Raw genomic sequence first — 13768 nt, forward strand, 5'->3', positions numbered from 1 at the left:
GTGTGTGTGTGTGTGTGTGTGTGTGTGTGTGTGTGTGTGTGTGTGTGTGTGTGTGTTTACGTTAACCATTTAACACTTGCCTGGTTAACCAGGTATTCTTTTCTCTGGTCTTTTGCTTCAAACTCCAGTGTTCCTTTAGGCTTATAGTGACATGATAAGCATGAGTGATATGAGGTAGCCTACCTGCCTTGATTTTTTTTTTTTAATTTCAGTTATTTTTCAGAGCAGTTTTTTGTTCAGAATAAGACTGAGGAACAGATCCAGAGATTTCCATCTACCCCTGGCCCCACACATGCATAATCTGTCCCATGATCTCCTCCCACAGCAGTCCATGTATTCTAACTGATCAACCTACACAGACACATCATAATCACCCAAAGTCCATAGTTTACATTAGGGTTCACTCTTAGGGTTGCCTATTCTATGAGCTTGGACAAAGCCTCCTTGATTTTTGAGGATTCATCCATCCTCATGATAGATAGCATGGAAACTGAAAAGTAGATTTGGTGGGTTTTTTTAAACTATTATTTTCAAGGAATATGTCAAATGGAAATTAAAAAAAAAATTTTAATGCTTATTTATTTTTGAGAGGGAGAGAGAGAGAGAGAGAGAGAGAGAGAGAGAGAGAGAGCACGAGCGGGGGAGGGGCAAAGAGAGAGAGACACAGAATCCAAAGCAGGCTCCAGGCTCTGAGCTGGCATCACAGAGCCAGATGTGGGGCTCATACTCACAAACTGCGAGATCATGACCTGAGCCGAAGTCGGATGCTTAACTGACTGAGCCCCCCAGGCGCCCCTCAAATGGAACTTAAAAAAATAAATAAAATAAGATCAAACCTATCTTATTCCAGATGGTAAAGTAAAATTATCAGATCTGATCTATTTTTGTTAATTCTGTTCATGATGAAGCTTCTAAAGAACAGCTAATAAGAGACCTGATAAAAGAACATATTTCCTGACACTTCAAAGGCTTCTCTACTTTTCTCTTTAAAACAAACAGACAAACCATAGTTATATATAAGTCTCATGCATATGGTCAAAACGCAAATGTAGACTATAGGATGACTCCCCACAGCACTTCTGACCTCCATCCTGGTGCTGGGGTTAGGTTTGCTCAGGGAAAGAAGAGTCACAGACGTCTCCCGTGGGACACCGTGTTATTGATGGATGCACTTGCCACAAAGTTGTGTCTCAAGTGATGCATATGGGAGCAGATGTGTGTAATATAATGAAAAATCCCATTATACAGTATGGTTTAGACTGAGAGTGTTAGAAGTCATTTCTTATCCACAACATTATGGTCTACCTGAGTTTTACTCAGATGTTTTGTAAGTCTTCTTAAATTGAAATCAGTTGATGTGGAGTTTAATAGCTATGAAGCACGTTTATTAAAAATTGTCTTAAGATGCTGTGTTAACTCTGGCTGTCATAACAGAATACCACAGATTGGGTAACTTCAATAATAGATATTGATTTCCAATGCTTCTGGAGGCTGGAAGTTCCAGATTGAGGTCTGGCAGGGTTAGGTTTCTGGTGAGGGCTCTCTTTCTGACTTGCCTGTCTTCCCAATGGCCATCTTCTCACTGCTATCGTCACATAGCCTTTCTTCTGAGAATGTGGGGAGAGAGAGAGAGAAGGAGAAGAGGAGGAGAAAGAGTGAGATCTCACTTCGTCTTATGAGGCCTCCACTCCTTTCAGTATAGGATTATGATCTTATCCTCATGATCTCGTTCAACCTTAATTACCTCTTAAAGGCCCTATCTCCAGATACAGTCACCTTGGATATGAATTTGGGCAGGGCGGGGGGGGGGGGGGGCCCATCGGGAACACAGTTCAGTTCATAGCAGATTCCGAAACAAAAAATTGACATAATTTCTGTTGGGGATAAAAAAAAAAAGGCAGGGAGTATGCCTGAGGAATCTTGTCAGTGATTGATAAACACGGAGCTCTTTTTGAAAAATGAGAGGCCCGATTACCCATCTTTATATATGGGTTCTTTTGTTGATTAAGCAGGATTTGAAGGTCTTCTCTAACCCTGAAATTCAGTTTTGTAATGTAAAAACTCATTTTTGGTAATCAATTCCAAATGCCCTTAGTGTTTCTCTTTCTTTACCCGTTCTTTGTACCCAAGATACCACCTGCAAGGAAGGTAAAGTGGAAGGATCTAGCTGGCCTGGGTTTGAATCTAAGTTTTTCTACTCATCAGCTGTGTAGTCTTCAATTAATTATGGTACCTTTTTGAGCTTGCTTATTTGTCTATAAAATAATTAAAGAGACTTGCCTTGATGCATATATTAGTGAGAAGAGAGGCTATGCTAGTATATGTATGTATGTGTGTGTATATGTTTTTTAAAGACAACCCAGTAGGTTAGATATGAGAAAAATGATAGAAATTTGTTCATCTCCCACATACAATCCAGAGGTAAGCAGACTGGGGCTGGTAGGAGACCTCTAACACCAACCTCAACAGAAACAGATTTCAGGGTCCCAGGTGACCGCTCTAATTTTCATGTTCTCCCTCCAATAGGAGTGGAGAAAGGGTGAGAGGAACACATTCCCTTGAACTTTTAGGGGCACCATCCTGAAGTGGCACATGTAAATTCTGGTCATATCCCTCCCACCAGAACTTAGATATGTGGTTCTATCCAAGAGGGAGGTTGGTTGAGAAGTAATGTCTCTAGCTAAATTTTGTTTCACTGGCAATTTCTGCCTCAAAGGGTTATTATAAACATTAGGAATAATCCATTAATTCATTCATCAAACATTAATTGTGGAATATTGGAACAAAGGGCTAAGCAGGGTGCCTTGCACATGGTAAATACCAGGAAGATGGTGTCACCTTCTTTCAAATGTGGTCCAAGGCCCATTAGCATCTGCACTGCCTGGAAGCTTGTTAAAAATGTAGAATCTTAGCCCCAGGCCAGACCTACTGAATCAGAACCTGCATTAACAGTTTGAAAAGCTCCATGCCAGCATGTTGTCTCTTAGGATATCCTGCTGGCTGTGTTGCTCTGACACTTGCAGTGTTGTTGTGAGAATTAAATAAGGTAATATATATAAAGTACTTTGGAATCTGTGAAGTGTTTCATAACATTATTTAAGTGTATGTGTGTGACATGGAAGAATGTGAATCTCAAGGTATTGGAATGACAAGATGGGAAAATCCTTGGGTTTTTAGACTCTCCAGGCTTGACAACATGAGTTGATATTGTGAGGCCATGTGAAAAAGGCTTATCTGTTTCTGGAAAATGTGCTTAAATTGCCATGCACTGTTCTAAGCACAGAACTTATTATTTAGGAAGATGCTAGGCCTACCATTCTAAACCTAGGGTTTTCAGTGTGTTATTTTTAAATTACCAGTGTTCCTTACATCTGAATATTTCAGCTTTTTATGTTTTGAATTATGTTGTTATCCTTTAATTCGTGTGATGGAATATACAAATTTTGATATCAAATTAATGTTTAAATGATTCTGAAAAAGACACCTAGAAATGTAGAAAATGGAAAAATTGATAAAAGAAAATGAATTTTAAAGAAAAGATAGCTTCATGGTATCAATTCACATAGAAGGAATTACACCTAATATATTAAATTATAAGCAGCTAATTCAGATTCATACACTAGTGTTGAACTATAAAAAATTGGGAAAATCGCCTGCTCATGGACTTTAGTTTTCTAATCTGTAACTGAGAAAGATGACATTTGTGTTTGTTTTACCAGCCCCATAGGGTTGGGGAGGCCCATAAAATCTGAGATCCTAGAAAAATGTGGTATGCATACAGAAGGCAATACTCGTATCTAGTGTTGTCAAAGGGAGAGGTATAGGTGAACATGCATCAATGTGAAAGAACTTATTATTAAAATGCTTGGGGGATGCCTGGGGGAGGTGGCTCAGTCTGGTAAACGTCCAGCTTCAGCTCAGGTTATGATCTCATGGTTCATGAGTTCGAGCCCCACGTAGGGCTTTGTGCTGACAGCTCAGAGCCTGGAGCCTGCTTTGGATTCTGTGTCTCCCTCTCTCTCTGCCCCTCCCAGCTTGCACTCTGTCTCTCTCTCTCTCTCTCTCAAAAATAAATAAGCATTAACAAAATTAAAAAAATAAAACAGTTAAAATGCTTGGAAAATAAGCTTGCAGGCTGAGTTAGGGCCCTGGTAGTTTCATCGGATTCATGGTATGCAGGCCTGTTGCTCCTGTTTCACCTGGGTGAAGGCCCACTGAGAGACAAAGACTCATCCAGTATATCTGCAGGTCAGTCAGGTTTTGGCACATAATGGAAACAGGTCTAGTTGGTATACATCCGATGCACACAGGGAGAAGTCTGCATGTTAGGAAAAAACCAGACAAGTCAAGAAACTCACAGATGAGGGAAAGCTCTAAAAAATGGCTGTTTCTAGGACACTTTGTTCTCCTGCCTGTGACTGGAAGGAGTGGCCACAGTGGAAGAGATTCCCACTGCATCTTTAGAGGCAAGCATGCGCATGCCCTGTTGCCTTGGGACTGATACATTCAGAAAAATGCTACAAGATTTGTCATAGGCCTTGTGTTTAATTCTGTATTCCTTTCATTAGCATTTAGTAAATGAACGTTGCACTGTCAGCTTTGGGTCCAGGTGCTGGGGGGATAAACATACCTTTCCCTCAGGGACTTTCAACTCATTATTGCGATACTATACAGCTTTATCAGAAAAAGGATAATAACCAACATTTGTACTATACTTTAAAATAGATCTTGCTATGTTATGCCCATTTAAAAATTATGTGTGTACGTGTGTTTAATTTATTAAAAATAAATCTATATTTATGTAGAAATACAGAAATATAGAAAAAAGACCAAAAGTGGGATGTACACGAAATGATAATAGTGATGAAAATACACATTATTTTTCATTGCTTTCTGTATTTTCTGTATCTTCCTCAATGGACATGTATTATTTATATAACCATATGACAACCACATATGAAACTTCTGAAGCTTCTAAAATATTTTTATACATGCTGTCTCATTTGATCTTCACAAGCACTCTGTGAGGTAGGTCAGTAATAAACATCAAGGTTATAGATGAGAGAAAATGGAGGAGACGGACAGGCATACAACTCAGACACCAGGATGTTACATGCAGTGAGGTTACATGATGTATACAGCACTGAACAGGTAGTCAATGGCAAGAGCAGATGAAAGGAAGGCAAATTAGTAGTGTTTTAATGAAAGGAGAAGGGTTTGGTGCATAGAAAGGCTTTTCACTTCAGTCTGGCTCCCTAAATAAAGGCCTGGTTCCGGTTTTTTATTAGACTCAGAGGCAGGGTGCATAGTAGTCACATTTGGGTCTAAGACCAGAGAGTCTGAGTTTGATTTCCAGCTCTGGGACTGCCTAGCTATTTAATCTGGGCAGTTATTTACAGACTCAGGGCCTCACCGTACCTATGTATAAAATGAAACAAATACTACTAGCTACTGTAAGAACAAAATTAGTTCATATGTGAGAACCTTGAAAAGTGTATGGGATGGGGACCCCTGGGTGGTTCAGTCAGTGAAGCATCCAACTCGATTTTAGCTCAGGTTATGATCTCGTGGTTCATGGGATTAAGGCCTGTGTTGGGTTCTGTGCTGACAGTACGAGCCTGCTTAGGATTCTCTCTCTTCCTCTCTCTGCCCCTCTCCCACTCATGCTCCCTCTCTCTCTCAAAATTAATGTTAAAAAATATATTGAAAATAAATAAATAAAAAGCTCTTTGAAACAAGTATAATGGGACAGTCTCGAGCTAAATAACTTTTTAATTTGTTAAATAAATAACAGACCACAGAGGAAAAACCCTAAAAAAATAAATGTGTGGATGTAGGGATGACTGAACAAGTATTAGCTGCTGTCTTCATCATCATCATCATCATCTTCATTCATGCAGAGCTGATGCAGATGATGATAGGGTGACAGTATCTATGGCTTTCAGGGAGACAAGTACATCATCCTGTAGACAGCAGCAACTTTTAATCTTATAGGATCTGGGATGAGGTAAGGAAAGAGGTCAGGTCAGTACAAATATATCTCACATTAATCTTTCAATGACAGTATTATCATTTTGAGATGCATAAACATGGGTTGAGTTAAGGATAGATTGTGTTTCTTAAGAAACATACAGATGTATATTAAATGTATGTAGATGTATGCCGCAAAATGCTGATAGCTTCGGTTAAGAATGCAGAAGAATTATAAAGTTAATACAAAAAATATGAGAAAGTTTGTGCTGGTATTATCGGATTGTTCTGCAGCCTGTGTAAATCTATACCAGTCTCTCCCTGCTTACTATAAATGTTTGGAATATGTGTACACTTAGATGTTCTCTTTGATTTTACAGTGTTGTAAACCAAGTGATTGCTGTCAAATTAAGAATGATTGTTTTGTCTTTAAAAGACCTTGACCATGAACTGGGAGGTGGAGTGTGTTGTGAGGGTTAATTCCCTCAGGCCTGGAATTAGTCTGAGCTGTTCTGCTGAAATAAGTATCCCTGCCGGTTACTTAACCACTGGTCGTCAAAGCATGAAACGATTGATTGATAATGTTGCTTTGTAACATTGGTTGGAGGAGTTCCAGGGTAGTTTGCACCAACTGTCAGCATTGTTTATTGATAAGAGTGAGATTGATGATTTGCATCTGGTCTAGGTGAGACTTCTAAAGGGCTCTGCTGTGGAGGCTGGTTGCATAGTAGGAAGGTGGCTATGTAACCAAAATACAAAAAGCACCAGTGGGGATTCCATCCCAGAAATACTACCAGTTGAGTTTAGAAGATTACCCAGAGAGACTGTATAATGGAATATTAACTGCTTTAATATTCTAATCCTAGGGGTACTTAGGTGGCTCAGTCAGTTTAACATCTGACTCCTGATTTTGGCTCAGGTCATGATCTCACGGTTGCTATTCCCTCTCCTTCTCTCTCTGCCCTTTCCCCACTTGCACACGCTCTCCCTCTCTCTCTCTCTCCCTCTGTCTCTTTCTCAAAATAAATAAATAAACATTAAAAAATTTTTTAAAAGAACTTAATTCATTTATTTTTTTTTTTTAAGTCCTAATTCTAGTTAAGTCCTTCAGTTCTCATACAGGTCGATTATTGAAATCCCAAAATACTGGGGGCAATCTTGCTTCATTTCCAAAACATGTGAAATGTGTTTGTCATTTTTTTCAGAGCCCCTGGTTGTGGAATACAAGGCACTGTTGGTACAACTACCCCTATCAGGTAAGGAGACATTGCCGACTGGGTCTTCACACACACAGAGTATCTCCCTTATGTCAGGTTCATGGTTTTAGGCCCCAGCAGGCTGGGCAGCCACTTTACTTTTTAGCCCCTTGCCCTTGCTCCTGCTGCTTGATGCCAGACTTAGCCTAGTTAAGGGAAGCAGTTTGTTTTCTCAGTGAAGTTCAGAATCAGAGCTCAGTTGCTTTAGCAAATGGAATAAGCTGGAAGGTGCATTTGCTGGAGAGTGAGATACAATCGATTCAATAGTTGGGCAATTCTTGCTTCTAACAGCTGATCTTCTAATTACTGTGGAGGGCCTGAAGACCTGACACCAGCAAGGGTCCGTCTGGACAGCAAGTGGGCAAAGTGTGGGGCTACAGCAGACAAGCAGAGTTCAGGCCACTTTGCGGCTTAAGAGCAGCCTCTAAATATGTAAATCAAACACCATTTCCTTGAGCATAGAAAAATTGGCTTGTATCATTACACTAAACTTAAAACCATCGCCAAAACTGAGATTAAAATTATACTCCAGAAAGGGAGCATTTCAGATCTCTGCTCCCTACATACCTTTGCCTCTGTCCATGAATTCAATAAGATTAGCATGTGTTGTGGTCCTCAGATCAGTTACTATTTGAATATCATAGAGCTGGGTCTTTTCTAGTTTAATTGGAATATGTTATATAAGAGAATCAAATACAACTAGATATTTTGATGACAAAGTGACATACATTCGGATAAGCAACTTGTATTTTTGACTTTGGTTCTTTGGGCTGTCTTCTTAGAGGCATTTGGTCTTTTTGGTGTGCATAAAGTTAATGGGAAGCAAGCATGCTCTGTAATCGTCCCTGTTGCACGCAGTGTTGCAACAGGAGCTAGGGACCAGGTGTTGGAAACTTCTTGGGCTAGTTCATGCTAGGGACACATTGAAATGGAATTTGAGTTTGCATTTCCATCTCTTTTATGGAGTACATCCATATTAGAAAAGCATGTAAGCAAGCAATATGACATGGTTAGAGAAAGCTGAGCATTCTAGGGCTTTCTGATAGAGACTGAAGTCAGCATCAAAACTTACTGTCCACAGTTGTAATTCTCAGGCTCCACTGCTATTTTACTACCTTAAATACTTGGGATATTGTCATTACACCTCTGGTTGTGTCCTGTATTGGTATACTGAGTGGAAAAATCCATATACATCTAGAATTCTATTTATAAAAGTATGCAAAGCCTTCTAGAAACCTTAACTTGAATGTTCATGTGGCAGCTGCTCTAATGCACTACATTTATGAGGAAAATTCTGTCATATGAACAACATTAGGACAAATGTCACATGAAATGTAATTCCCACTCCTCTTTATAACTATAACATAGTCTGAAATAGCTTTCACATTTATGGCTGGAGCTAAGGAATTGCTTTTTTCTGAGATAATTAGTTGTTGGGGCAGTGGGCCAAAATGTAATTGCAGGGTGTTTCACAGACAAAACGATAGATTTAACATGAAAATTTGAGGGTCTGGTAGATAGATATGTTTAAAAATAAGAAACATTGAAGTGTCTGCCTGACTCAGTACGTGGAGCATGTGACTCTTAACCTTGGGGTTATAAATTTGATTCCCACATTGGGTATAGAGATAACTTTAAAATAAAATAAATCTTTAAAAAACAATAAAATAAGAAGTAAAAATAAGAAACATCATCAGTATAGAAGGAAAGATACTGTGTATTTGGAGTTTCAGATCAATATTGTCTTCTGCTAGTAAGACATCATTGCTTATCAATGAATAATTTGGTAATAGCCCCCAAAATCTAGGAACAGTTCATGATTTCTTGAAGGAATAATGGTCATCTTTGATAAACTCCATATTCTCATAAAAAATCAGCTACTTTTCTTTTTATATGTGTGGGGAAAAAAATTAAACAGCATGTAATTATTATGCATGTAATTAAAGTGCATTGTGGGTAGCTGTGCTGAATAATTACAGAGATTACAGTTCAAAGTCAGTCTCAAGCCGTAAGAGCACTTTTTTAAAGATAGTGCTCATGAAGCATATTTATTATGTTTTTAGCATGTATATTAAGTAAATAATTGAACAAATGTTTATATGAAAGAGTAGTGGTCTGCTGCAATTTTATTAAAGGCACACTGTTCCTTGTGTATGAATATATATGTAATTTATTTCATATATGATGGTTCTTATATAATGCATATATTTTAAGTCCAAAATAATGGAAAGTGATCTTTAGTTGGGACTAGATAGTTTGTCGTAAAGAGCACAAGTTGGGAATGAGAAGCCCTAGAATAGCAGTCACAGGGCCTCACTAGCTATAAGACCTGTGATTAGCCTTTCAACCTGAACTAACTTGACAGCAATTTCCTGTCAGCTATACTATCTAGAAAATGATGGTACTAATTTTATAGGGTTTTTATGAGAGTCAGAGAAATTAACATGTGGGTGGTTTTGTCAACTGCAGAGCACTCCATGAATATGGTAGTTTTGTAATATGATGCTCTCTTAGGAACTCTGTGGTTTCTAGATGTACTCTCACCTGTCTTCCTAGCCCGCCGTGGTTTTTCCCAGGTGGTGGTGCAGGGAAGCTCATTAAAACTGAAATTTAACCTTGGCTCCCAGGGTCCTGAAGCCAGTGCCCTATTTTCTAGACTTCATTGCTGCCATATGTCTGACCTGAATACCCATCCCTTATTGCTAATGCCTGCAAATTTTAAAAGGACAATTCAGTGGAAAATATATTCTCTCCAGTATGGTGCTGAGTTTGATAAACACGCTGATGGTCATTGTTATTCAGAGCTTGGGATTGCTGGTGGGATAATATCCTGTCCCCTCATGTGTTTTGTTGCCAGAGATCAGTGGAAGGGACAACTGTTTTCTTTGATGCCAGTGCATAAAGCTGGTAGGGTTGGTAGTTAAGAGAGTGCCAGCTTCTCATGAAAGTACTTTGTTACGCTGCTATTGGTTCCCAGAGCATTAAAGTTTGAATTGTAGTTACCATATATACTATTACATTGTGGGCAGCACGGATAGAATGCATTTCAAAGGTCTCTCATTCATTCTGGTAAAGTAAGACATTTCATTATAGCTTAGTAAACAAAATAAATGTTCTTGACTTCTACTGGCTCTCTGAGCCTCTCCCCATTCTTGGACCTCTGAAGCAGACCTCTGAAGCAGATAGAACAGGTATCACCCCCCATTTTACAATAGGTATACTAAGGCCCACTGAGCTATGGAGCTGAGACTTGATCTCAGATTTCCTGGCTGAGGGCCTAGCCTGGTATTTCTTGGCAGCTTCCTTGTCCCTCTGCCTTTTAATAAATATTTTTGAATTATCTTTTCTGATATTTGCAATGTACAGAACATTCCTTAATAACAAGAAAGCTCTGATTAAAACAGAACTCGAAACTCTGCCTTCATGACCCATCTATCACCCCATCTAGCACCCATTCTATCACCTACCTCCCTTGCCCCTATACTATGGAATCTCATGGTAATTTCCAGGGTTATTCTTTTTCTGTATGTATTAAAAGGCTTTTTTTTTTCAGGTTGCCTAAGAAATCTTACAGATCCTTCTATCAAGGAACCATAAATGCTGTTGTTAAAGTAAATAGTGAATTGGGTACCAAATGTTCATACTCATTGACACTTTTTTGGTTGGAGATGAAACAAACTTAATGCCATTAAGCTGTGTATTAGAGACATGCTTCAAAGCCCTCTTACCCATAGAGAGAACGGGGCTGGAATCTGTGGAGGCATAAGACCATGTCACTTTTCAGCACTGAACTTGAGATGTTTGGGACACAATTTGGTTTACTATTAACTATTAATCTTTCTTTTTTTTTTTTCTTTAATCCCCAGCCACTCACAACTGACCTTCACTACTATTATATCCTGGAGCTGTCGTATTATTGGTCTTTAATGTTTTCCCAGTTCACTGATATCAAAAGAAAGGTAAGAGTGGTAATGTTGTAAATTGCTTGCAGATATGTGTCCTTAATGGCCCTTGGCAGATGGGAGTAGTGTCTCAAAGGCACTCATGTCTATTCTCTGGCAGCACCAGCCCTGCATTGTTCCAGAAAGTTTCTTATTTTCATTTCTGGTGTTTTGTATTTTATTTGCATTGTCTCTTCCCTCTTTCCTCCAAATCTAGTGTTCTTTTCTCTGTGAAAAAATATATCAATGAATCCTGACAGCAGTAATTTTTTTTCTCAGTCTGAGTCACAAGGCCCTCTATTCTTCAAATTAAATAAAGAAGAAAAATTGTATTTGTAGCCCCCGGGAGAGAGTAAATTCTCAGTGCTCCAGCCACACGAATGAATTTTTCCTGAATTAAAGTTATCTAACATCAGAACACACCATGAAAATACAACATTCCTAAAGGAACTATGATTAGCCTCCACCTCTCCCTTCCCCTGGAGTAGCTTTTGCTGAGGGTGCATGCTCTTGACCTTTTAAGTGTTAAACCTACCCATTCCAGCTCTCATCCTACCAGCCTCTGGAAAGAATAGGCACTTCTGGCTGTTTACCGCTTATAATTTTTCCATCATACCATTTTCTCCAGATTCCCATATTTGGATCATGCCTTCAAAATCGTCTTTGCTGGCGTCCAGCCCAGGGCCTCACGTGCCACATATTTGCATGCGCCAGGGTCTAGTCCTGGATTATAGGGCATCATTTCCTGGTATGATCAAGCTTATAACCTTCAGCACTACTAGCCATAACTTATGTACCAGTAACTCCAAGATGTCTCTCTTCAGCCCTGGGTTCTCTCCAGGTCCATACTTCACAAATCTAGGCATAAATAATAGTATTATGTCCTTTTTGTTTATTATTTAATCTTCCCATCAACTCCAAGATTTAGTTGGATCATTTATTAGTTACCTTATTTTATAAATGAGGAAACTGAACTTTACGTGCAACGTATTTCCAGCTGAAGACATGATCATCCCCTAGCCTTGTTCGTCCAGTAATGCTTATAACCGACAGTTCTGTAAGCTAATGGTTTTCCTTGGTTCTCCTCTTTGTTTTGCCGCATACCTGAACCCTTAACATCACTGACACATTTAGTTTGAGTTGTCTCTACTTTTGCTTAATCTATTGCAGTAGCCTTTTAAATGGTCCTCCTATCTAAGTAGTCATTCTTGTCTACCTGCCACCTAAGAGTTGTGTTTCTAAAACCTTTCAAGACAAAGCCAGACTACTTGGAGCAATACGCAGGTTATCAACATGATTCAAACCCACCTCTCCAGTGTTACTACCCGTCCCTCTTCCCCCCCTTCTGAAACACACATATGTCCTATCTATGAATGTCTTTTCATCATTGTTCAGACATAATTTTTTTCATGCACTTTTTTTTTTTTTAAAGAAGACCTTGCCTTGGCTAGTATATACCCTATTTCCCTCCTCCCAAACCTGACCTAGTCCAAAAATAATATCTTCTTTGAAGGCTAATTCAATTACCCCAAGGTTTTTTATCACACCATCCTCTGTGTTTAGTTGCCCAATGTGTACATAGTTAATTTTTTTAACTGTGTAGGGGCCTACCTTCCCTAGACTTGGAGAATAGAAGACCAAGATATGTTCATCTTTATATCATGGCTATCAATGCACCTGCTTATGATGGGGATCAGTAAGTGTAGGGTGAATGAATAAATGGACTCATCAGAATGTCTTCTGATTTACCAATGGATATCTTCCAAACTCTTTTGCAAACAGAACTATGCATTGTCAAGGAGCACAATACTTGTAATACTGTAAATTCCTTGGTTCGATCAGTCATCTGCTAAATTGCAGAGTGGTATCCAAGTGGCTACAGAAGAACATTGAAGAGTCTTTGGCTCTAGTACTTGCATCCCCTTTCTCCAGGTGCATGCCTTCCACTTTCCTACAGCAGAGGCTTTCTTGGCTGGCAAAAAGCTGTCTTTCCTTTCCTGTGTAGGTACACAGCCTTAATGTGATGTGAGTTCTTTGAATCTCACAAGAGGTGGATGGTCCCTGTAAGGACTAGGGCTTGGGAAAGCAGAGAACTCATTGGCAACAAAAATTTGTGGTTCCTTACTCATGGCATCACTCTGGTCAGTTTCTGGAAATGTTTAAAGATCCTTCAGTGATGGTATGCCAGTTAGATTAAATTTTGTCTGTCTTACATGAGGGGTCTTCTTCATTCAGGTATATAGTACTTGAAGACTGATTGTCTATGTGCTAGGCATTATGCTAGGCTTATTGTGCATTTTACTTATTTATTTTTTAAACCTTTAATTGTGATAAAAATCAAAACATAAAAGTTTACCATCTTAACCATTTTAAGTGTACAATTCAGCAGTATTATACACATCTACATTGTTGTGCAACCAGTTTCCAGAACTCTTTTTGTCTTGCATAACTGAAACTCTGTACCCATGAAATAGTAATTCCTCATTGTCCCCTCCCCCCAGCTCCTGGCAACCACCATTCTACTCTACTATGAATTTGACTACTCTAGGTGCTCATAGAAGTGGAATCATACCGTATTTGTCATTTTGTGACTGACTTATT

The 13768-nt window shown here is 39.0% G+C and overlaps 1 protein-coding gene across 2 annotated transcripts in view; it reads left to right on the plus strand.

Moving 5' to 3' along the window:
• The window catches only part of CERS6 (ceramide synthase 6), a 322014-nt gene that overhangs the window by 235012 nt on the left and 73234 nt on the right, over positions 1-13768 (plus strand). For both annotated transcript variants that reach the window (XM_040475284.1, XM_040475285.1), the window contains exons 5-6: positions 7176-7226; positions 11093-11185. In XM_040475284.1, the coding sequence (XP_040331218.1) occupies positions 7176-7226; positions 11093-11185 (144 nt within the window). The remainder of the gene's footprint in view (positions 1-7175; positions 7227-11092; positions 11186-13768) is intronic.

Source organism: Herpailurus yagouaroundi, unplaced genomic scaffold, assembly GCF_014898765.1.
Source record: "Herpailurus yagouaroundi ecotype Mexico unplaced genomic scaffold, PumYag 140, whole genome shotgun sequence".
NCBI lineage: Eukaryota > Metazoa > Chordata > Mammalia > Carnivora > Felidae > Herpailurus > Herpailurus yagouaroundi.